The sequence below is a fragment of the Plodia interpunctella genome, chromosome 6 (assembly GCF_027563975.2).
Source record: "Plodia interpunctella isolate USDA-ARS_2022_Savannah chromosome 6, ilPloInte3.2, whole genome shotgun sequence".
Lineage (NCBI taxonomy): Eukaryota > Metazoa > Arthropoda > Insecta > Lepidoptera > Pyralidae > Plodia > Plodia interpunctella.
In genome coordinates, this window is record NC_071299.1 from 8,293,959 (window position 1) to 8,321,376 (window position 27,418).

Consider the following 27,418-nt stretch of genomic DNA (forward strand, 5'->3'; position numbering starts at 1 on the left):
CAAGTAATACTGCATTGATCTTTAACAGTGGTTGTGGCGAATTTGGATAACTTGTTGTGCTGACTGTACCAAAAAATTCAAACAAATTCAAAACTTTGTAGTATATCGATTCACATCAAAGATGCAACGGTAAACAACCGCGTATAAAAGTGCAGGCACCCCCAACCGCCCGTGACTAGACCAGTATAGATGAGCTATAAATAGATGCAAGCCGCATCAAAATAGATGCAGCTCGGGAGATTGATCGCGAGATGCGTCTTCAAAGCTCCGTGAAATGGGCGAGTAAAGATTTTATGTCCATCTTATTGGTTTTCTTATACTTTGACATGTCTTGTAAATATTTCATTTCAATTTGTTTTGATAAGAGGTTTAAATTTTACTAATAATTAGTGTTAATTATTTGTAAAATTAATTAATTGGTTGTGTGGCCATTGTATTCTATATGGTTTAACAAACAATTTGCTTAAATTTTTGAGATCAAGTTTCAAAACCCTTCATTTTGATATCCCAAAATCAAAATAAAAGGTTTAGAGTTGATCATAAAAAATATAAAAGTCGTATATTTAACAATATCAAATTTCTTGTGGAGTATGTACTATAATCCAAAAAGGCACTGATTTTATATGTGTCGTCGTATGTATGCTAATGACGCATAACATATCGTAATCTGATAAGGCGTTTTAATCTAATAAAGAAACTACAAAAACTTACTTCACTCTGAAAACGTAACTCTGAAGCGTCTAAAAAAGTATTTCGTTTTAAACCATGGTGGGTTTAAACTAAATGAGTGGAATAATAACAAATTACTGTTGTGACAATAATCTCGATAAGTAAATTTGAAGTAATACTCAAGTGTTAATAATATTCCGTTCGACCGTCGGGACTGGAAATCACTGCTATAATTCCCGTTACGAAGGGAAAATATTTCTCGATAATTCAGTTTCGAGACAGTTTATTTTGCTCTTCTATATATATTTCTTGATGTCAAAAGAAATAATATGATCAAACTTTATAAACTTTGCGAGATGAAATACGAGGGCTGCTATTTATGTATCCGGAACTGGCCAATAATTCTAGAATATTTAAAAAGTAATTACAACATTTGAAAATAGAACTCTTCGGCTAGAGAATAAATATTTTTCATGTCCCTGTCATTTGTTTTTTTCAATTGGCGCCAATTTTGAAAATAGCTTGTCTTCATTGCCATGGATTTAACTCGTGAACATTTTCGCGCGATGATTTATTATGATTTTCGGCGTGGATTAACTCAAAAACAGTGCATCGAACAACTGATTTTAACTTTTGGAGATGAAGCACCATCGAAAACCACTGTGTATTATTGGTTTAAGGAATTTCAACGTGGACGGTCTATGCTCACGGATGAAATTAAGGAGGGTCGTCCTAAATCGGTAGTGGTACAACAAAATATTGATGCTGTGCGACAATTAGTAATGCAAGATCGTCATGTTACATACCGCGAGATAGAGGCGTCTCTGGGCATTAGTATGACGAGTATACACGCGATATTACACGAACATTTAATTGTTAAAAAAATTTGTTCGCGTTGGATTCCGCACAACTTGAGCGTAGATCAAAAACAGGCTCGTGTCGACTGGTGTAAGAAAATGATAAAAAAATACAACCGTGGCACGTCAAAAGCTGTTTATAATATCTACACAGGTGACGAAACCTGGATCTATGCTTATGACCCTGAAACTAAACAGCAGTCAACGGTGTGGGTCTTTCAAGATGAACCGAATCCAACAAAAGTTGTTCGTGCGAGAAGCACTTTAAAGCAAATGGTCGCTTGTTTTTTTGGTATCAACGGACATGTAGCTACAGTGCCACTAGAGAATAGTAGGACGGTTAATTCTGAATGGTACACCACCATTTGTTTGCCAGAAGTCTTTGAAAAAATACGAAAGAACAACCCACAACGCAGAATCATACTTCATCACGACAATGCTAGCTGCCACAAGTCGGCTGAAACAAATAATTTTTTGGAGGGTCAAAAGATTGAATTGACGGGTCATCCGCCGTACAGCCCCGACCTGGCACCCAATGATTTTTATTTATTTCCAAACATTAAAAATAAATTACGTGGTCAACGTTTTTCGAGCCGCGAAGAGGCCGTTGATGCGTTCAAAACACACGTTTTGGACATACCTCAATCAGAATGGAAAAAGTGCTTTGAAAATTGGTTTCATCGTATGCAGAAGTGCATAGATCATCGCGGAGAATACTTCGAGAAACAATAAAACCATATGTAATAATATATGTTTGTTTAATTTTGTTATTCCGGATACATAAATAGCAGCCTATGTATAAAAAATGTATTGTTTACGACATTAATACAAACGACGTGTTGTCAGCACAGTTTGCTAGCTGTGACGTATGGTCCTGACCTTAAAAGAGGACCACTCCTCCTATGGATATCGTACCAGGTGACTAAGGGATACACAGCATTGGCAGCTGTACGCAACAATAATGTTTTAAAATCACAACCGAATGTATATGTTCCATGGCTGGCATGTCTCCATACTCCATGGCCTCATAGCTTCGAATGTAAGTAACCTGGGAATATTTGAAAATAAAATAGAGGTAATATAACAATATTCCCAGTCGACGGACTGTATAACCATTTCTACGAATACTAATAAAAGCGCAAAAACACTACTGTCTATCTCTATGTCTGTTGTTTCTAGCATCATCCATTGTAGATGAATAAAGCCCGTGTTTTACTGAGCTGCGAAGAAAATGGAGTTGTCTTTTCAATTCGCTGCACGCAATCTACGCGTCACTTTCTTGTTTCACTGTTTTCTGCTGGCCGACTTTGACGGCTGAGGAAAGGCTTTGTTTTGTGCTCGATACAACATCTAGAGAGCACGGACTACTTGGGGTTTGTCGATTATATTATACTTTAGCTGTGGTGGAAAATCACCTTTGAATCTACTGACGGAATGTCATAATTTGTAGTTGAAAGACACAATCGACAAACTTGGACGAAGTCAAAGTTCATTGCTTACTCGTAGTTTGTATACCTAAGAGCATTTTATTACCGCAAGGAAAAAATGCCTGCATTCGTTGAACTTTTAACCGATATTGTATTAAAATTTACAAACACTAAATAGTTGTAATCATTTTTTAGAAAGTTCTTAAATCATCGTAGTAATATATAGCTATTTACATAATTCATAGCATACATTACGAGTACAACGAGTACAATTACAAATTTTATTTCATGCAACATATTGCTTGATACTTAAAAATAAAATTTATTGAAACATATTAAGAGAGGTGAAACATATTTCACTCCTGTAATTCCAAAAACATATCAAAGGCTACTGATGAGTAAAATTACAGTAACAAGAGCATAATTATGTATAATCCGTGCTCATTATCGTACGATAGTCGTGCATGGAGCAAGCGTCACATAATCCATTACTATGGAGCGCGTGACTCTTTCAGCGAATCCAGTCGGCTGTAATTTTATTTACCTTCTTATTTGTGTTTGCAATTATTGGCGGCTGGCCTCTTAAAATCCAGAAAAAGGTAGATTTTTCTAGATCTATTTTTATACAACGTATAAATTTAAATGTATCGTGTGACTAACAACTTGTAACAGATAATTGTAGCAAATATTATATGTTAATACGTACGTACATTGAGGCGCGTGTAGGCACAAGGTTTGGCATGTAATCTGGCTAAATATATTTAAAACTACTTCAATATTATGATGTGAGCAAATGTAATTGAGTAAAAAGAAGAATAAATCAAACACAAATATTCTTTGTGTAACTTTTCAAGTAACATTTATCATTTCATTTTTCCTCTTTGAAGACCAAAAGTTATATGTAACTGCAAAAAAGTATATATCATTTTTTGCACACAATATCTGTAAACTTTTATATTAGTAAAGAAAGAATTTCATTTTGGAAATAACACATATTTATTAGGTTATTATTAAATGTTTTTTTTAAAATAATGACAGATTTTTTTTTGTGACAAAAAGTTACCTCATCATAAGTATAATAAAATTGAAGAAAGGCCAAATTTGTACATTGAATATATTTTTTTAATTCTTTATGGAATATACTTAGTTACTGATATAGATGACGAAAATATAGTTTTGGAATTTTCTGTCTGTCTGTCTGAACGCGCATCACTCGAAATCTACTGGACCGATTTGCTTGAAATTTTGTATGTAACCTACATGAGGTATGATGAAAATGATGAGGAAAATGAGGAGGGTCCTGTGGGAAAATTAAAATAACAATCCACGGAGCCGATTTACTTTAAAATTTTGTAGAAGGGTGTAAACAGAATATAAACATTTTTTTTATTTCGATGAAAGACTGATATAGTTATAATTAGAAGGTATCAATTTACAATTTAATTTTGTTATTTTAGTTTTGAATATAAAGATGTTGATGGCGCCACCAATACTTAAAATGCGCTATGGTTTCGCTCAGACAAAATGATATATTGTACTTCCGAAATAAATCACTAGATGGCGCCATTAAAACTTTTAAATCTCTAAATCATGCTATGGTTTCTCTCTCACAAATCCATACTAATATTATAAAGAGGTAAGCGTTTGTGAGTTTGTATGTTTGGGGCGGGTAATCTCCGAAGCTACCAAATCGATTTCGAAAGTTATTTCACAATTAGAAAACTACATCCGAGATTGCTATAGGCATTTTTGTTTTGAAATAAATTAATATTCTGCCAGATCAATCAACATTTATAAAGTAATCCGTAAAAAAACGTGACGTAAAACGTCATGGAAAATGGGACGGCACGCGTTGCAGAAAGCGGGAGTGGGATTCGGAGCGGGAAATAGGACGGAGACACGTAGTGGGAAACGGGACGGGACACATTGCGAAAAACATGTAGGAAACGGTATGGGATATTTACATTACATAACAGGAAGCGGGATTGGACAAGTTTGACGAACAGACACGCAGCGGGAAACAGGAAATTGAACTAAAGATGAGAAAAAATGCGAATTTGAATCATATATGTTTACCAGTCTTAGAGAGTACGCGATAAAAAAATTACTGAGATTTTGCTATGAAATTCACGCGGGCGAAGTCGCGGGCATAAGCTAGTTATAAATACAAGTATATTCGGTTGATAGAGTCACGCGGTGCATAGTAATAGATTACGTGACCCTTGCTTCATATTCTGCTATAGAGCTCAATAGTTGAAGACTTAACTACTGTTATTATGATAGTGTGATTAAACTAAATAGAACGATTCCAAGTAGCATGACTATGAACACGATGCATATAGGAAGTAGAAAAAATATTAATTCCAGTTTCTAAAGGGACACTATGTCATGTGATTGTATAAGAAAAACACTTCTAACGCGACCTCCTAACACAAATAAGAAGGTAAATAAAATTACAGCCGACTGGATTCGCTGAAAGAGTCACGCGCTCCATAGTAATGGATTACGTGACGCTTGCTCCATGCACGACTATCGTACGATAATGAGCACGGATCATCCATAAATTCTGGACACTATTGCCGAGTGTTTGCCCATCAGGTAGTACTTGTGATTACTTTTTTCATTTTTGCAGGAAAATATTATTTTTTTCAGTCAAACCATTTCGTGGTTTTATGGAGCTTTTATATAAAGAAAATGCAGGATTTCATGATAAAAATAGAACTGGAAATCAAAGCAAAGCGGAGAACAAAATGTAGGACAGCAGACCCGGGGCTCTTATAGTTGAGGAAGAAATCGGGAAATCGCTCAGTCAATCGCTAAATTTTCCATATGCATTTTTTCGATGACGATAGGTTGATGTTTTCGTAAAAATGCATTAGCATGACTTTTTAGTAGTGCTAGTGCACCACTGCAGATAATCAATAATCACATGAGCACGTGCAAAAATATGACAATCAAAACGAAATAATTTATCGCAATCATATTTCTGCTTTATGAAACACTGAAAATGAACATTAAATTTTAATTAACAGCTGAAGCTACTGGGAAGAATTATGTTTATGCTCCTAAAGTAGACTGAAAATACCTTTACGGCAAATAGCGAGTCGGCACACGCGACGCGCGACGTGCAGGACACTTTTTCTTTTTGCGTTGTGGCTCCATATCTAGCAGTATCAGGAGTAGAGGTTGCTCATTGCGCTATTTCACTATAATATTTCCCCCTCCCACAATTTATGCTGCTGGATGAAAAACCTACACTAATTTCTTCCACACATGTTCGGGTCTTTGATCTTTTCCCTCCATTCCTTGTTATCTCATCATCTTATTGATCTTCCTCTTTTCCAGTAGTCGTCAGTTGGAATTCATACGATCAATATATTATACGTCTATCACTCCGGATGCAAGACATTTTTTTGTGGTTCTTCAGGATTTTAGATGCTTAATCTATACCCAAATCATACCATGAGCGAACCACAATTGGATGAATATGTAAATTTTGTTAGCAATAATTTTCCATTCATGTAAGAAGAGTAGTGAGTAATTCACCATTAGTTACTATATCACAGTTATTATAACTTTCGGTAATGTCATAAATCAATGCACATAGCTCCCATGGCGCTCGTTCTTTCTGTACCTAGCACATCTTAATTATTGCAATGACACATTATTTTATCACAGTACTTCGTACTAACATTATTAAACGGTATTGTATTAAGGTAATATGTATGTGAATATGTTTTTTTATAGTTTTTTTATTGTATTTTTACTAAGGGTTACCAACAAATAACTATCTATAGTTGGACAAGAAATAAATGAATTTATTTTTATTTTTAAATCTTATCAAAAACTATTTTCAAATCTATAATATTATTTTATTCTCACGCTAGCAGTGGAGCCACGCCCAGACTGCAAGTTTAACGAGGGTTCGCAATTTACTCATGTTTATACTTTTTATTTTCTCCCTTGATAAATGATTCGTCGCGGAATCCTGGCTAATTTCTGACTTCGCAGGTCGGAATCTAAATTTTATACATATTTGTCGCGTTAATGAAGATATTTTTTGTCGAACAGCTAATTTATTATTCTGTCCGAGACAAGCTTGTTTGTCATGACGGGGAATTTAGTAAAATTATTTTCTTAAAAAGGTATGTACAGTCAACAGCACATGAAGTTACCCTGTATAAACCTCTATGCCACGGTAGTAGCGGCGAGTATGCAATGAATTTGGGTAGGTTGACGTGCTGTTGACTGTACCTACCTAATTATTTAACGATACACGTGTTACACGTATTTCAAGTTTACACGTGTTCTTGATTAATAAAGAATATTATTAATTCATTACTTATTTAAAACAATTGTTTTAAGTACTAGCTTTTGCCCGCGCCTTGCCCGCGTGAATTTCATAGCAAACACTTAGTATTTTTTTTATCGCGTACACTGTATGTAAACATACGAGTATATGATTCCAATTCGCATTTTTTTCTCATCTTTAGTTCAATTTCCTGTTTTCCGCTGCGTGTCTCGTCCCGCAAACTTGCCCAATCCCGCTTCCTGCTATGTAATGTAAAGTAGATATCCCGTACCGTTTCCTACATATTGTGCCACCATTTTTTTTTGCAATATGTCCCGTCCCGTTTTCCACTACGTATCTCCTTCCCATTTCCCGGTCCGACTCCCACTACCGCTTTCTGTAACGCGTGCCGTCCCATTTTCTATGACGTTTTACGTCCTGGTTTTTTATTAATCACAAACTTAAATTAAACATTTTTTGTATTTATTATTACTGTTATGTACTACAAAAAGTAAGTGTGCCAATTTTCAGATTTTTATCTTGAAAATTGTATTAAGTCCCATACAATCTTTCACCCACCTTTTGAAAGGGTTGAGGGTTAATTTTCAGAAAAATCTGAAACACGTATTCATTACTTTGATGTAAACAACCAAAATCCAAATTTTCAACTATATTTTTCAAGTCAATTTTTCACTTCAACTTTGTAGAACTTTCATATTTACAGTTTTTCACTCCTTGCACCCCCTTCGGAGTTAATTTCCAAAAATCCTCTCTTAGTGTTCACCTACACTCACCTACATGCCAAATTTCAGCTTCCCGTCTAGCAGTTTCGGGTGTACGTTGTATGCCAGTCAGTCAGTAACGGAATGATATTGACGGAACGGATTGATATATAACTACGCCCACCCTTTTCTGTTATCCTCTCTCACTTCCCAAAGGCTGGCTGGAAGAGATTGCTTAGCGATAGGCCCACCATATGTATGCACATTTGTATTATTTTGTACTAATATTGTTTTTATGGCAATAAATATATTTTCTATTGTATATTTAGTTTTACTAAAGAAAGAGAGTAGACAGAGAAAGTCGTTCTGACAACTGATAACAATTTTTATATGAATACAACGAAAATAAATAAAATTACTATGTGCACATAAGTATTCAAGTAAAAATCTTACGATTTCAATGCGGGCTATGACCGCGCTCTGCATTACACCGCGAGCTTACTCAATACTTTTAATGCTTGTGTGATAATAATTGTAAAAATGCACCTTTTAATTTACAATATCTTTTTACATATAAAATGCCTTATAGATACTTAATTATAAAAGATAGTTTTGTGTCGCGGACTTTTTTATGTATCTACTAAAAACCTATATTTTTGTAATACATTAGGTGCATGTATGTATAATCAATGGTAGGGCCCGTGCACGAACGTAAAGATTTTCGTTAGCGCTTTTTTTCAGATTTCTTTATAAATGTTGATTGATCTGACTGAATACTAATTTATTTCAAAACAAAAATGCCTATAGCAATTCCGGATAATGTAGCTTTCTCATGGTGAAATAATTTTTGAAATTGGTTTGGTAGTTTCGGAGATTACCCGCCTCAAACATACAAACTCACAAACGCTTACCTATTTATAATATTAGTATGGATTTGTGAGAGAGACACCATAGCGTGATTTAGAGATTTAAAAGTTTTAGTGGTTTAGTGACCATCTAGTGTTTTATTTCGGAAGTACAAATATATCATTTTGTCTGAGCGAAACCATAGCGCATTTTAAGTATTGGTGGCGCCATCAACATCTTTATATTCAAAACTAAAATAACAAAATTAAATTGTAAATTGATACCTTCCAATTATATCTATATCAGACTTTCATCAATAAAAAAAATATTTTATATTCTGTTTACACCTTTCTACAAAATTTTAAAGTAAATCAGCTCCGTGGATTGTTATTTTAATTTTCCTACAGGACCCTCCTCATTTTCCGGGATGAAATTTCTATAAGATTTTTGGAAGGAATTTTTGATTCATAATTAGTTTTTAAATTATCCTACGGGAACCTGACCATTTACCGGGATGAAATGTATCTAAGATGTTAACCCGGTATGTAAGATTTTGGTATGTAGGTTACATACCAAATTTCAAGCAAATCGGTCCAGTAGATTTCGAGTAATACGTGTTCAGACAGACAGATAGACATACAGACATATAGACAGACAGACAGATAAAAATTTCAAAAACTATATTTTCGTCATCTATATCGGTAACTAAGTATATTCCATGAATAATTAAAAAAATATATCCAATGTACAAATTTGGCCTTTCTTCAATTTTATTTAATGCATGGATAATAACAATTTCATGATGATTTTCTTCAACTTGTAATATTTATAGAAACGAGAATTATAATAATAGATCCATATTTCTTTTATTCAGTCCGAAAACTCACATTAATACTTGTATAAATAAATTTTCAACTTTCAACATTAGTATCGATCTAACTTCAGGGCTAACTTAATATATGTGATTGTACCTATTTTTATATTTTTTACATTATTTATAAGATTCTGATGTATAAATGCAGTAAATACAGTAAATACTTTAAACTGTTAAAATTCATTTCAAAGTAAAAATATATTTAAGTTAATTCGCTGTTGAAACGCCACTAATGATGATTGATGAACGACATCCTGTTTTAAAGGTCCACATTTTTATCATAATGCTTTAGGCCTTGTCAACAAACGAGCAAAATTCATTTATTTTCAAATGCGGCGTATTTTATCTCCTCTCTCGTGCCTAAATATACTTCCGATATAATGGCAACACAGTACCATCTATTATTATATTCCATGTCGCAAAAAACTGAAACAACAAATTTCAGAAGGTTACTTTTAGCTTGTGTACATAAGGATATGACATTCAACGTGCCAATGCTGTCAGCCTTCTGGGCACGCTACTTTTATTACTTTATTTTTTTTAGTTCTATAATGTAAAACATATTATAGTTAGATTGTTAAATAAAAAAAAATACTATCAATATAAATTAAAAAATGGGATATGAATTGTTTTCCATTGTTAAGTTAAATATAATCATATTAACAAGATTGTCGAGGAAATTGGGTATGGTTGTTTACTTCCAAAAGCATAAATACATTCCTTATCATCGACATTTTTACCCGAATTCTTGGTATTTGTTTGTTGATATGGTATTATGGTTATTTTTATCTTTGTATTTCCTCTGTAAGTGAATTATGTGATTATTTTCAGAAAATAAATGGTGATTGTTTTAAATGTATATCTTTTTGTATTTATCTAATCTTAATATGATCCAAAGAAAACCGATTTTGTAATAATATAAGTGGTTTCAGATATCTAAAAATAATGAAAAATATTGGATTAGTATAAAATTCTAATATTGGGAGCAAAATCCAATTTTCGCTCAAAAAACACAATCAGATTTCGCACTGAAGCGGAATCGGATATAAACCTCTTACATTATTTTACGAAATGGAAAATATGTACTTTTATAGATTATTGAAAACTATAACTTTTTTGGTTTATATACATAATAAATTAGTAACTATGACTATAAATACATAGTTCCAATAATAAAATTCCAATAATGTAGAATAATAATATAATTTTTATCGTAAATTAAATTTACATGGATTAATCATGATTAATGCAAATATAAATTTATTCACGATAAAAATAACTTCACTTTAATGAATGAGTTTTAAAAACAAATACGAAATTTAATCGAAGGTAATAAATAAATTCAAAACAGTTTCTAAACAATTTTTGGCTTTCAATTTCCAACACTAACGAAATTTATCAATAAATTTGATGTAGTAAAAAATGTTGTCATTTTTTTTTTTTCATTTTGGTATTTATTCATAATTTCAACATATTTTATAGTTTCTTCCAATTTGTAGCTATCTGTAGTAACAAATAAACGCATATAATTATGTTGACGTCAGAAAATTTATTTCGGCCATTTTTATTCAAAATCGCAGGCCGGAGAGATATCTGAATTCTTATTACCCGTCCAAGTGGTACGGTTGAAGAGACTGCAGTCTATTATACCCGTATTCATGTTAGGATTTTATTTTGAGTACATTACATTTTATAAATAGAAAATTGAAATTGACGTCGTATTCGCCAGGTGATGATACACCTGAAAGTGTAGGGAAAAATAAACTTACTTTGGGCGGACGGAATAGGATTTCTGACTATTAATATTAAATTTTATAAGAAATGAAAATATAGCAAGCGTTAGTTTAAGGTCAGTCAGATTAAAATCAGTCGATATATCATCATCATATGTAATCATAAGCATAATAATTAAGGGTGGGTTGTAAAATTGATTTTAAGGTGTACAGAAAAATGCACCATTTTGTCTCAACGTCGGGGGCACGCCGGGTAAAATCAACGTTAAATTTGACGGTGCAACTCAACAACCTAGGGTAGGGTCAACTTTAACCTGCGCAACCTGAAATTTTTTAAACTCACAAAAGATAATTCCAAATTTTTTTCCTCGTCTTTAAAAATGCTCCAAGCTATACTTCCCTCATTACGCGTGAAGTGACTGAGGGTAAATGTCAAATTACAGCTTTTTTACTGAAAATATATTATGTGGCTTGTTCACTAAGTTTTAGATAGATTACATTTATCATTGATTTAGATTAAATATTGGGTGATTGGTCATGGCATGGTTAATCCTCCATCCATCCATCCATCCATAAGAAAGACCAGTATAATTAGGCACATTTAAAGAGTTGGTGATGCTATACTGTAAAGGAAGGTGGGTAGTAACATTTTTGTGGAATGTTTCACAACAATAAATCAAGTCACGTCAACAAAAGTTTTCATTTGAAATTGAAAAAGATAAAAAAACAATTCTTCTTTTTTTGTAATGAAACGTCAAGTTTTACTAACGATCCACAATCCTGCGAAATTTACAAACAACGCTATGATATTTATCTTTCCAAGGCATGGACGGTGGCGATTACAATTTAATTTAGGGAAATTTTAAATTAAATTATACTTTTCTTTTTGAAAGGGCGTCAAAATATTGATGCGCGTGTGACACATTTGGTATTGCAGACGTACACTGCTGCGATTACCACTTTCCATCTCGTGGGCTTATATATCTGTGTTTGTCTGCTTACTAGTATTATAATCGTAATCACATAATTGTAATAAAAAATCCTGTGATCTTTTAAATGTCGTTCGATAATTTGTAAAAAAAAAATTGTGGAAATTTAGAAGTAGGTATCTAATAGGTTTTGTACTTTGTGCGGGCCGTTATGTGTTTATTTTTGTTATAATATAACAATTTTTAATTTACATAATAGTTTTTTTTTGTGCATATTATTTCAATTTTTCATTTAATTGTGATTATTGCACAACGAGATCATGATGATGATAATGTCACTTTAAGTCTACAACATTATGTATTTTATCTCTTGTGACTTGAACCATCCAACAGTCTACAATATTGCTCCGACTCTCATTCTGCTTTGAAAAAATGCTGACCGCGGCGTTGTGGTTTTGTTCCCTATGTTAATGTGGGCACAATTAGAGGTGAAATATAACTGTTTTCTCGTCGGATTTTCATAAAAGTTATTTTATTACTTTTAACTTAAAAAAGTAACTGGTAACATTTTATGTTTCATTCATAAAATCTTAGAGAAAACCTTGCAGGCATCATCATACCTACAAGATTTTCTCTAAACAACAGGTAGTAACAACATACAACTGCTCATCAGCAGTTGTATGTTGTGACTACGTGATACAACAATTTAATTTATATATGATAATGTCATGGAATTAGTAGGAGTACCTACTAATGGGTAACGTATAATTTTTGAAATCGTTATGCAATTGATATATTATCATCCATTGAATATTCATCATATATCAACATGGGTATGGCGTGACTGCGGATAAATATATAATTAATCATAGAATAATTTGGCAAATTAATGTGACTACGGATTAATAGAGAAAATTTCAGCTGAAGATTATTTGCTTCAAAATTGACTTACGATTCCACGCGACATCTTGCATTCTTACATATTATAAGAAGTCCCCTCACCATCTAAACGTCTGGAAAATTTATTATGTTTTTATCTAAGCAAAGCCAGGACGGGCTATTAGATAATAAAATACAAAATGAAAGCAGGTCTTTATAGTTTCATAGTATACTTATACTGTTTTATAAGCATTATATTTCCAAAAACATCAGACTGTTAGCTCGACTTGTACTTATCCTTTCTTTTTACAGCCACATTAAAAAACCGTGGAGCGCTCGTTATCAACGGTAATAGCAACTGTAAAGGAAACAGCTGACTTAAAATAGAACCGCTCATTCCACCAACAATGTCAAACGGTTATTGTTATACTTTTTATTTATTTGGTCGAAGTCTTACAAATTGTACATGGTTATTACGAAAATAAGTAAAATGGAGACTTTTTTAACATAAGTACCTAATGTTTTATTTTTTTCACAAACTTCCTGAAAATTTGTGAATCAGATTAAATGTATATATTCAGTAAATGCATTATAACGCCTATTAGAAGAGAAGGACGACGTATGTACCCAGTAATGGTACACAACAACTACAGACTAGATATAGAATGACGCCGAACTGAAAATCTATCAAATTGTATATTTGTACTCATGTTTTTGGCAAATAAATGTTTACTTTCTTTCTTTCTTTTTTTCTTTCTTTCAAAAAATATACCCCAATTTACTTACCAGGCCAGTAGCACGCTACTGGCCTGGTAAGGCCCTGCACGTAACGTCAAATGGATCTACAATTCACAAAATTAACTTTTGTTTCAGTATTCAAATCCCAGACCTCGCTGTCGACGGATTCTGGCCTCTGCACCGAGAGGGGATTGCGGCGAACACACATAGAACTTGTTAAACCTCCTGGTAAACGCATAGGACTTAAACTGGCAGGTATGTGTATGTTCTGTCTGCAAATATTTCGTATTCAAAATTACAGCTTCGTTGCTCTATTGCGTCAACAATCTCTCCATTGTTTTTCATAGGTTTTGACATTGACGTGCGTTGACGTATGTCAAATCTCCATTAGATTTCTGCGTTGCCTGTCGACAAACGTCAAAACAACGGAGGACGCCGGAACTATTAAGTCACGACTAACATAACCGTAGATTGCTAAATGTTTAAAAAAATCTTCAAGAAAATATTAGTTACATTATAAAGTCTCTATTATTAGCTTTAGGTATATATAGTATTTGTTCAAGTTAAATTCGTACAAGGCGGCTAAAGGATAAAAACAGTAAAGTCTTGTCTTGACAGTTGAAAACTATGCATTTTGAAATGCGTCTCGTGGTCTTTATATGGACCGCGGGCTCGAGGCGTCTCAGCTGCGAATGTAACCGAGAATACGTTTAGACAAGAAAAATAATCTTAATATAAGTAAAACCGAAAGGGAAAATCTCGCTTGTTTCGCTACTCCCACATAAATCGCAGGTCATAAGTCGGGAGTCACATTCTTTTGGCGCGCCATTGCGAAATTAAAAGCATAATTTTATTCTGTTGTGTTGGTTTGTGTATTTAAGACGATATAAGGTTTTATTTTATATCATTAAATTAAAATATTATTACTAGTAGTATGCGAGGAATGCTATGTTATAATTTTTACAAGCTTTTATTTATGTAATGTCTAGAATATATGTATGATATGAGGGTAACTAACAATAATTCATAGATGATTAATTTATTTTTGCCACATTGATACACATACAAAACAAAATTTAAAACAAACAAGTATTAAAAACACAACAGAAAATAAAATAGCACAAAGTACAGGTAAAAATAAAAATAGTACAGAGTCTATTATGTAGGTATTTCTTCGCTTCGGGTGGATTCTCGCAACTCAATTTTGAAGCAGATCTTCAACCAATTGAGTTGAAATGTTGTATCTATATAATGAGCAAAGTTCTCTATGATTTATTGCACGGACATATTTTTTTGTCACGTTTTGCATTGGAGTAAAATCTCACGGACGAAATAAATTTGTCAAAATAAAAAGTTACCACCGTGTTTTTTTAATATGACATATAGCTCCACCCTTTTAATCTATTAATATAAAATAAGCATAATTTATAGGTATTTAATATTTTCAACAGATCCCTCTGCCACTAATCAAATCGACATGGAAGTTGATTATACAGAATGCTGAAAGTTTGTGCAGCCGAGAATTTCTTTCGGGTTAATCCCGTACAAATTTGCATATTTATTGGTTGTTAGCGGACAAAATGGTTCCACTAATCAATAGCAGGCGCTGGACTACGTGTTCCAAATTTTCTAGGATCGTTCCTTGAGGAATCTTAATTGGTTATGCATTTTGATTTTACGCAAATTAGAGGGCTTTCTACGCAATTACTTTGACAAAAGGTTGTGATTTGTTCATCATGACAATGTTACAATTCTTATTGTCTAGTTGGAAGGACTATTTTAAGGTAAGTATATGGTCAACTAATCACTCTTCGCTTTGGCATTACCGTTACATTTATACTATCAGTTCTTCAGACTGTAACAGTTAAATGTTGGACATTGGCTTCTCCCAATGTGCACCTATATTAGTTTTGGACTTTGGTCAGTCAAGAAATCTTTTGAGGTCATCGCACCGTCTATTTTGTGGGGTATCTATAGTTCGGTCACCAAGACGCGGTCTCCACTCGAGACACGTCACCTTAACGTAGACGTGGACAGCCCAATACCACTTTAGATTTTTTTCGGCTATTTCGGAGACATTAATTCTCTGTCAGAGTATCTTATTTTGGATAAGGTCACTCAGTAAAATCATATAATAGCATAGTGCTCTCACAGCACGACGAGCGTATCGTAACATTAAATTATTTATATATTATTTACAACGCTCAGTTTGATTATGCTTTTTTAAGCTGATTATTAAATTAGTAAAAATGGCTCTAACAGTCTGAACTTCGAATATAATATTTATATTATTTTACTAACTGTGCCCTGGCGCTTCGCTCCCGTGGGAATTTCGTGATAAAAAGTACCTTTGTTATTCCAAATATAAGTGTACCAAATGGTATAGCAATCCGTCCAATAGATTTCGCGTGAAAGAGTAACAAGTTACATCTCACAAACTTGCGCATTTATAATATTAGTAGGATTATTTACTTTTACCTTAAAATAATTTAAATAATAGATATATTTTAGATTACCGGTGACTAATTAACAGGGGGTTCAGTAGGTAATATGAGGGCAGGATCGGGTTAAATTCCAAGTTTAGTGCGAAATTGCACACCTCTGACATTCGTCCAATGGCGGTCACCTCAGAGTGACATCACGATAATTGTCCGTCAGTCGCGTGACCATGACGAAACATTAGGGATGTCCACAGAACGTCCAGGTTTGGATTGACAACGTCCATTTGACAGAAAGTCCTTATTGTAACGACGACTGACGCTGTTTTGATGGCACATAAAACCGACGCTTCGGGGACCAATTCTTTGAAAAATCGTATCTATTATATACATTTCGCGCGAGTTGCACTATTCATCTTTGACGTTAACTTTGACCCGCGCAATAAACGAAAAGTATTCCATTTTATCTCAAGGAAGGCTGTATCCATTCTTATACATGAAAGAAATGCAATAAAGAGGTTACATTTGTTGGTTTTCTGTATAGATAATCTTCGAAACTTAATTTATAAAAATAAAATAATTATTAATAATAAAATTATTTCACCTATATAAAGTTATTCTTGGGTAACAATTTTTTTATTCCAATGTTTTTCGATAATTTCGAATTCGATCGAAAATACTTTCTACATAACCAATTTAACATCTATGTTGAGTGTTAGAGTTAGTTGCACCGTATAATTTTGACCTTATCTTTAACCTGCGTAGAAACACGCAAAGGACGTAATTTTGTCTAAACATCAGCGGCGTGCAGGTTAAAGCCAACGTCAAAGCTGACTGGTGCAACTCACCCTTAGATGGTTTATGTGGTTCGATTAAAATTAATTAATTTTCTGTTTATAAACTTAGCTACGAGTGTTGTCAGTTCTAATAATAGGTTGATCATCAAAGCCGATATCTGATTTCTATCAGGCAAATTTTGTAGACAGCGAAGTACCCTCCTAAATATACAATAATACCCGCATTTACGGCGGATTTGAATTTCCCAGAATTTCCCTAAAATAATAACTAGATTAGGTTTGAAATTATGAGAAATTGACGCCCTAATTTGTGTGAACTCAAACTCAACTAATTCATCTAAAAGTTGATTTTGTACTCGTATAGTACAGTCTATGTGTTTTTATATATATAGGGATCAAATTTTCTTTAAGTGAAGCCCTTGTTATTAAAATGTAAGCAAATAGTGTAAAAGAACATGCAAAATTAAAACCGACTAATATATGGTTACATGAGGCTACCATGCAATAAATTTACTTTATTTAGCTTTTTTGTATTCGTTATAGCAACAACAGATTATACACCATCTGTGAAAATGTCAAGTCTAAATAAAAGGTTCCCATATAAACCTTTAGGTAAGGAATAAAAAAAAAAACTAAATTAAACTGGCCGAAAAAGAGTTCGCAATTCAAATTTGCTCATATTCCCGCTCATAAGAGTACACTGGCGAGCGCCGAATTGACTCCGGTTTTGTTTGACGCCATAATTTCCCTGAAAATCTGCAGCGGAATTCATTTCACATCTGTGCTTATGAAATAGGACGTAAAAGTGATATCATGCAACTTGATTTTTTTATAAGTAAACTAGAAAAGCGACCATAGTAGACTTTGTAGATGACTATATAACTAGTAGATATTGTCATGATAATTTTTACCTAAAACAAAGAAACATTTCAAAGATGAAAATAATTAGATAAACAAACAACTTGGTTTAAAAACATCAAAGTTCATACGATGTCCTATTCATGTCACTCATAACTTGCTTGTAATAAATCGCATTTAAGTACAGTCTACTACACAAATCATAACTCAATTCAAACAAAATGACATCGGTGACTACGAATGCTGCGGACAGATTTAAAGTAGCAATTAGTAGCTTGCGCCCACTAAGAGGGACTAAATTTGTACGCTCGGTGGAACAAAAATAGTTTCATTTTAAAATTATAGACGTAACTGTACTAGAAATGATTGGATTAATGTGATCGAAGACCAATAAAAATTTTGATATTTCTATTGAAAATTACATGAGTGAATAGTGAATAAACTAAAAACATAAACATTCCTTTATTGGCCAGATAAAAATGTAATGAAATTCTTTATGAAATTATACCAATATATCTAATTTATAGCCCAATTTTAATTTTTAAATTAATTAGGTATTAAAATAATTAGCAGCAAAGCGAGTTTATCGACTAAATAAGTATACAAACGTTGCTCACTAGTATTTGACCGTTCAATTCCCTGTCGTCCGCTATATGTCACATCTAGCATTACTAACCACATAACCCGCAGTTAACACCGCACAGCTGTCGAGATGTTTCTACTCGGTTTTAAAATGTAGTTTTACCGAGGGCGAAAAATACAACACTCGTAAACCGGCCGTTCGCTGAGCCCTGTTTTACTGGCAGCTGAAATGCTTTTTGCAAACGACTGTACTGTTTAGAAATTGTCTTATTGCGTGTATTTAGAGCAAGGAACAATCCGTTCAATCCATGTGCCGTAACCGGATTTTGAGATTAATTTAACTTTTGTATGTGATAGTACTACAAGTGTAGTACTGTCACATACAAAAGTTTGTGACGATTTGCCTATTTAGTAATTTGATACAGTAAATCAGAAAATAGTAGCAAAATGAATAATCACTTTCTTGTAATCAACATTTAGTATTTTTTTTAATTTTCTCAAATCTATCAAATTTATTATGTCATATTTATATATTACATGTAAAATTTCCCCCTATTTCAATAAGATCTTCTAATATTGTCCAATGTCTCTTATTCTCAACTCTCAAACTCAAAACTTCAACTCAAGGTTGAAGGCTTGTCAAATTATTCAAACTCAGTCCAATCGCACAAAGGGCTCATACTATATGGAAATCGGAGAGAAATAATTCATTATGACCAATGTCTCCTGGATTTGTGAGGCTTAGGGTTAGTTGCAACAGACAACTTTGACGTTGAACCAGCGCGCCGCCGACGCGGACGTTTAGACAAAATGGCGTAGGTACCTACCCAGATAAAAGTTATATTCGATAAATATGTTAAGCAATGTTAAAAATATTAATTTTGAATTTAACATTTTCGATTGATAGCAATAAGAATTATATAATGTTATTATTTATGTGTGCAAATTGACAATGGTATAAAATCTGTATACATACGTACTTTAATGTATTTACAACTAGCTGCACCTCAGGGCTTCGCTCCCGTGTGAATTTCGAGATAAAAAGTACCCTATTGTTATTCCAGGTTATTATTCTACACATGTAAGGAATTTCATAAGGACATTTTGCGTAAAAGAGTAACAAATCTTCTTTCAAACTTGCGCATTTAAAATATTATTAGGAAGTAGGATATTATAATAACAATAATAACTTTATTCACCAAAAAAAATGTACAATAGTTTGACAGAATCATTTTAGAAGGTAGATTTACAATTTATAAGTTAGTTGGACAGTGGACTCTGCACTAAGCGATTCTTGTATCGATATACTTATAGGGTTTAGGAAAAAACATTCATCTTCACGGAAGAACACATTTTTCGACTCCTGAGTTCAACAAAACTATATTGCCTTGTGAAAAATCTTCTAACTCAAAACTCAAAAGAAATATTTCCAATATTGGATGTAAAAATAAAACACAATGTAGGCTGATTTGCGTGAAATGTATTTGTGCATGAAACAAGTATTTGTTAACGTCGAAATGAAATTGATTTATTCCCGACGAATCAATTGCTGTGTTTTTAACCCTCGTATTCATGAAAATGTCGTAAATAAAATACGTTTTGTCACTGTCTCAATACAAAACAATTAATATTGACAAAACGAGGCGAGACGAGATAGGCTATAATCATTTTGTTTAAAATTATTTGGATAAGTACAATGATTCAAATCAACGACATAGACACTTAAAGACCAGCCGACGATAGTGTAACTTGCAATATATGCCAAGGGACAGAATGAGACAGGTAAAACTAAATAAAAATAGATTCGATAAATTAAATTGTAAAAATAGATTCGGCGAAGCACATAAGTCACAACTTGGATCTGAAATCCACAAATGATGGTCCCTAGTTTACAAATTAATCAATTTTGAAAAGTTGCGTCCAGCGCTTCCAAATTAGTTTCTGTTGTGGGACGAACAATTTAGTAATTAAATAAACGCACCCATTTAACTAATTCATTTGAAGTACAGAAACTGCCCAAATTGACTAAGGAATGCGAAGTACTTAGGTATATTGCGTTATTGAAAACAACAATGTTTGGAAAACAATAGTTATGATATTCTCCTTCTCTCTCTCATTTGAACGTATTCTGATTTCTCCAGCAGCAGTTAAGCATCAAGGTCCAGGGTCGGCTGACTGCTACGTTTGACTGCTACGATGCCACGGAGAGACATACAATAGGTACACAAATACTTTAAACTTATAACTCTCCTCATTCTGTCGTCGGGGGTTAAAAATAAATAATAACATGAAATTTCCATTGATTCACTGTTAAAATGTAATCTTACAAAAATCGGTACATGAAAGTTCACCAGAGCTCACGAAAATAAATTCTACTATCGCAGAGTTTCATAAGCGGTAAAAAACCCGTCTAGCTTTTTGCAGACTGAAATTTAGATTTCATAAAATAAAAAACAATCTCATAAGACAGGAGACCGTTGTAAGACCTCAATTTATTTATTCAAAGCTCCAAGAAACTATTAACCTAAGAACAATAAAGGGCAAAGAAATTACCGATAAACCGTAGCTTAGTGCAGATACAAAATAATGAAAGAACAGAAAAAAATCAAAATATTAAAAATCAGATCAGTCAAAAAATTACTTAAACATTACTTAAACGCGCAGGTGAAGAAAAGCGGCGCAACAAACTTCTTCACTCAAGCAAGCTTTTTCACTCAAACTTAGAGTGAAAAAGCTAAAACACCAGTCAACTTTGGCGTTAACTTTAACCTGCGCAGAACTACGCAAAGTACGCCATTATATCTAATCGGCGGCAACGCGCAGGTCGCAGGCGCAGCAAGGAGCATGTCTATTTCAAGCACACACCTTTCATGTGCAGGAGACAACGGAGTTGCTTATTTATATTGTGCTTAGGGCGACATTCGAATGCGGTTGTTTTTCCTTGCAGCCACTCAACTGTCCACCTATCATTAGTGGAGGAGGGAAGCTCAAGACCGTCTCGACTGACGTATTCCACGTGTCTTTGTGATAAGTTTATTTCAGCATAGAGAAGAAAAAATATTGTGCTGCTATGAATTCAGATTAATGTGCTGTTGACTGTGCGTAGGTATTTCATTGAGACTCGTCTCGCTGATGGTTGATCATTTTAGGTTTAAGGACACGAGAGATGAAAGAGCGGAGTTATTTTTACTCGTTTCTCATTTATTATGCTGTCTTTGTAATACAAGTTACATTAAAGTAATGAGAAAATATTAAAAGAGGCAAAACAAAAATAATGCCGGTTCTCATTTTTTTTTATTATTACTATACAACTAATACAAACAGGCATGTGGAGAAGTTGTTTTTAAGTGGTGACCACAGCCTATGAAATTTTACAACGCCGGGAAGGTCACGCATGTTAGACGCTAGAATAAAACTTCCCTGCTGTAGTCTCATCTGAAAAAACATGGGGAGCGTACGCGTTCACTCCACAAAGTCTGAAATATGTGGTAATGCACCGTACACAAAAGTGCACCGTATGGACACTTAACACAAAATCTTACGTAAATTAAAGACTTATTTAATCTATTAATAAGCTAACTTATTGTAACAATTAATGATATATAGCATGTGTAAGTAATTATTGATATTTATAGCGAAGTAATATTCTAATCGAGAAAACTAATTTAAAGACAAAAAATTATAAGAAATTTATGAATTTTGCTTCCAATCAGTTATCCTCCTGTTTCGATTACTCTAATTTTGTTAGACTAATGAAAAGAAAGTTTAATTTTAAACAACGTTAGGACACCGACTCAATGGAGATATTTTAGAAAATTTTCTTAATTTTAGTATATAACTTTGAAAACTAAGCTTGAATAATTTTACGTCTGAATGCACAGCACTTTAAAAAATCCATCAGTCGTCGCTTTGAAAACCAACAGACTAGAAAACCTTATAATGATCTAAGAAGATATTTGCTACTAGAGTTTTAAATGATAGGAATTTTCATGATAATATATCGGATCTTTTGTAGAGTGGATTTTCCAGGAAAAATATCAGAAATGTCGTAGAAATAAAATAATTGGAAATCTGAAAGTCTCATTATGGATGTGTGTAAATGTAAATGAACTTCGTATAGATGTTCAAATACTTATTTCGTTCAAATAACACTTAAATAATAATACTTTTTGCCCACGACTTCTTTGAAATCTTTTTCCTAAATAGCGAATCTTAACTTGGTTCGCTCAGTAAGTTTGGTCGTGCGTTGTTCGTCTGTCAACTGCAAAAGAATTTTGTATATGTTCATACTGTGCAAATAGGTTGAACTGAACATGATAGTATAAAATCGTAAAACTGCCTTAATTTAATATGATTAATTATGGCAAATTATATTATTATTATCAAATATCGCAAATAAACAATTGTATGTTTGCTAATACTCCAGATCTCGCGCGATCTCATAAATCATTGTTTTGTTCGAATGAATGCTTACAATTTAGCGGATTCCGAATACCATACTGCTTCCTTGTGGGGTTTCTCAATTAATCACTAAATTCGAGCGCAGAAACCACTTGGTTCCATCCATTCGGTTTCTATCCGAGTTAATCAGTAATCGAGTTTAATTGAATTAACCAAATTGTACTCGTAGATGCCACACATTTCAGAGTAGTTTGAAATGTGTGAATTTCATGCTCATAATAATGTCACCTAGGTGTACAAAATGGAATAAACCTTTTTAAATACTATTTTGTACGAAACTAGGGTTCACTGTTAGGTTATTCGGGTTGGGATTTGCCATAACTGTCAATTGGTCATCATAACAATTGGAGGCGTGGCAAATCCACTTTCAATGTACGAAAGTTACAAATATATGGTATAATGCTTTCGGAAAATTGATCTAGTTTTTAAACCCAAAAAGTTTGTCAACTGACATAGTAATCATAATAGAAGTGAAATTTTCCAAATAATTAAATCTCTATTGAAATAAAGCATAAAGTTTGAAATAGTATCTATCTATCACCACGTCGAATTTCCAATCAGTTCATTACTTACTCATAGACAGGGTTGTTAGAACTCTTAGTTCTTAACATAGATTAGACTTGCATCTCAAGATGAAAGCAATCCAATAAGGTCTCCTTTGAGGCTGTAATCAATTTGTCCAGGTGCAACTGGGATGTTAAGCTTCTGCATCTGTTTTGTCGTCGAGCTATCTTGCTGTGCTACTTGTTTTAATTGTATTAAAATCTCTTTACTGAGCTTCAGTAATTTTTGATAGAACTCTGCAAACTCGTATCAACGCTTATTTGATTAAATGATTTTCCGATTCGGAGTGTTATTGTATATTTGTGGGATGTTATGAAACTCGGAGTTAACGTTGAAATAAACCTTAAAGTTAGTTAAAAACAAAATCTGAAAAATCTTAAAATTCGGCTGCGATTTTACAACTGGCCGCATTCTTGACGTCGCTTCTCTTTGTCAATACTATTGTTGCCTATCAAAGTCTGTATCTATTAGTTGCTTCTTACGGCAGTAATGAGAGGAGGAGTGACCCACACTCCTGTGAGATATGCACGTCTTATCTCTCTCTTCTTCATAGTCGTATTTCCTCATGGCTAAGGGTCGTGGTCATTACGTGGAATGAAACACACACAAAAACTTTCATAGTTTGTCATTGCCTTCTCCATTTCACATACAAGTTAATAATCAACCAGTGTGCATAGGTTTCCTCACGATATTTTCCTTCACCGGAAGTAAGTGGTGGTCGATAAAAACTACTATAAATTAGTCAGATTGGTATACAAACTCATGTGACACGAGTTGGATTCGAAGCTGGGTCTTCCGATCCACAGGCGGGCGTCGTTAATCATTACATAACTATCGCTTCAACGCACGTCATAGTAAAAGAGAAAATAACTATAGGTATAAGGAATCACCACAAAACGGTGCAAGTACGAGTAGCTGCCATAATTATAGTTAGGATGGCATTGCAACTAAGTTTAACAGGGATAAATAACAAAGTTGGGTTGTAGCCAATTCGACTGCAAACGCTGAAAACAGACAAACAGACTAGACTTGGTTAATTCATTTAGACAGACCGTGTATACGTGGATTTATTTTCAAAGCGATTTCCTAAATATAATTTTTGTAAACAGCTTAATATTTTGCAATAAATGGAGTTGTTTTGAAATATAATTTTGTTTACCTCCAGCCACGTGGTCCGACTGCCTTTGTCCTAGCAATAGATTTGATTCAGACATCAGATAGCTTTGCCAAGCAATTGAGAATTTTAGTGTAACAAAGAAACTCGTGATACTTATTCAATGAATATAAACATTAAACAAATTTTTGGGCAGTATATTCAAGATACCGATTTTTCAGGTTGTTTGGGCAAAATTTTCAATTTTCTTTTTTCCTAATACTACAGATAGATAGGGTCAACAATATGTGCAATAATGTGTATGTGAAGATTCACGTGACGTGAAACATACATGTGTGAAGTTATCACCAGAAGTAACACAACACTTACTCAGGCCTGATATATGGCGCTCGATATTATGTATGGTCTCCTAACATTACTTGTATGTTCCAGTAACACTATAGCGTGGTCTAAGTTATGATCGTTTTCATAGTTTCCAGTTATCACTTTCATGATATTTACTAGTTGTCCACCGTGAACTTAGGGTAACAAATTGTAAATATTTCAAAAACGACTAAACCGATTTTGTGGCCCCACGAATTTAAAAATTGTATTGACAGATACAACAGGTACAACAGATACAATCTTTTAAATTTCATTAAACTCCCATGTTGATTTGTAGACCTCGCTCACTTCGCTCGCTCGGTCAATTAGGTATATGGGATTAGTTATTTGTACAAATTAAGTATAAGCTTTTTATTTCATAGGTTTACTTCAATAAGAAATTTAAAAAACACCTTTGTGTTGGAACATAAAAAGGGGATCAGACTTAATTTGAAGCACATGTAGCTAATCTAATATTGGCGATAAGATTTTGGGCATTTTAGTTTATAATTTTATTAAAATACTCTAAAATTAAATTTTAAAAAATTTAACTGATGATAAGATTTTATTTATAACAATGTTTAAGCACTAAGATAATATTAATTTATTTATGTACTAAAATTATCCCAGGTCACATACATACATACAATTACTCCTCAAGTTGACCCACAAGTGCCCAAACCAGTACATAGGTACAAAATTACACAGATTCAGTTTGCCCCAAATTTAGTCCGAAACTTATGTGATACAAATTCAATGATACTATATATTTATAACACCATACAATAGATAAACATCCAAGACCCAGATCAATCTGAAAGAGATCATTTTCTGACCGGGGATCGAACCCGGGACCTCTAGAGTAGCAGCCCAGCATGATGACTATTACGCCACAGAGGTCGACCAAATCTTTGCGAGGACAATCACGATATTTGTATATTAGTAACCTACGCCCGCTTTCGCTTGTGCCTTAACTTGCTAAGGTGCGATATTGTCTACGAATAATACGCAATGCCTCTGCCGTGATATATGTGGACACGTTACGTTGATAACGCGTGTAATATGTCTTCCCCTTTTTTCTGAGAAAACGTACTGATGTTTAATTTTGTTCCTATCTCGAATTAGCAAATAAGTACATATTTAGAACGGTAGCATATTTTTTCAAGTAAAAAAGAAAGTAAGTAAGAAAATGAGTAAACAGAGTTGTCACAAATGATACGCTGCGGGTTCATTTCGGCACAGATTACTTAATAGCCCCTTCTGGTATCATAGGGACCAACACTGATCAAATGAGTTTCTTTCGGCATTTCTTCTCAGTAGTGGTCGTTTCGAAATGCCAGTAGTTTGTAGCTTGTGAGAAATAACTATAATAATAATAACTTTATTCACAAAAGTAAAAAGTACAATAATTGACAGAATCATTTTAGTAGTTAGATTTACAATTTATAAGTTGGACTGTGGACTCTGCACTAAGCGATGCTTGTGTCGCACTATACATATAAAAAATTACGAGAAAATAAATGATTTGAATTTGAATGTAATGCCCCAGTAACTTCGATAAATAGATCCATTCAGCCATTACTGAAACATTTTGCAGTCACGTGGGTAACTTCAACGCTGATTTTCAATGGACCTGCTGCGAATAAGTCACGTATACATATGTTAATATACGAAAACATAAAAATGAATCGCCAGCAAAGTTCTGTTACAACTAGTTTCAAAAAGCACGTCTAATTAATTTAAAATATTCACAAAATTGGTAAATTAAATTAATTTTAATGTTTACTTGCTTTTAGAAACCAGTTCAATCGAAAATGTTGCTGTAAACATAATATTGCCACTCAAAAACAGGAACAGTCAAGTTCCGCTATGAAACATTATTCTCACGGGAGCGAGAAAAACTACATCATTGTGAACTGCATTATTAATATTAAAGAGCTTTATTACAAAAGTCGCAGAGTACAGATTCGAATGCACGGTTTTAAGTTTTTTATAGGAAACCTGGAACGGCTCTAGACAATGGTGAATTAACAGTTGTCAGCACTTTAGTCGAACAATGCGCTCGCTGGTTTTGATTTGGTATGGAGTACAATTAGATTTTTGAATGAAGTTTTTTGTTGAGAATAAAGATAGTAGGAATCAGAATTTGAAAAAGTTTTGCTTTTAAAAAGAAAAAATTGGAAATTAATTTGTCAAAACGGAAGTAAAGAAATACAGGTCTTTCTGGTTGGATTCTTACGGTCGAGGCCCAGTTTTTTTCCCGTTTCCTTTTTCGA

The 27,418-nt window shown here is 33.4% G+C and overlaps 1 protein-coding gene across 4 annotated transcripts in view; it reads left to right on the plus strand.

Annotated features, from left to right (window-relative positions):
- The window catches only part of Grip (Glutamate receptor interacting protein), a 196,927-nt gene that overhangs the window by 65,639 nt on the left and 103,870 nt on the right, over window positions 1-27,418 (plus strand). For all 4 annotated transcript variants that reach the window (XR_008404778.1, XR_008404779.1, XM_053746407.1 and 1 more), the window contains exon 3: window positions 14,101-14,220. Coding sequence is in view for 2 of the 4 variants with exons in the window: in XM_053746407.1 (XP_053602382.1) it covers window positions 14,101-14,220 (120 nt within the window). In the remaining 2 variants the exon portion in view is untranslated. The remainder of the gene's footprint in view (window positions 1-14,100; window positions 14,221-27,418) is intronic.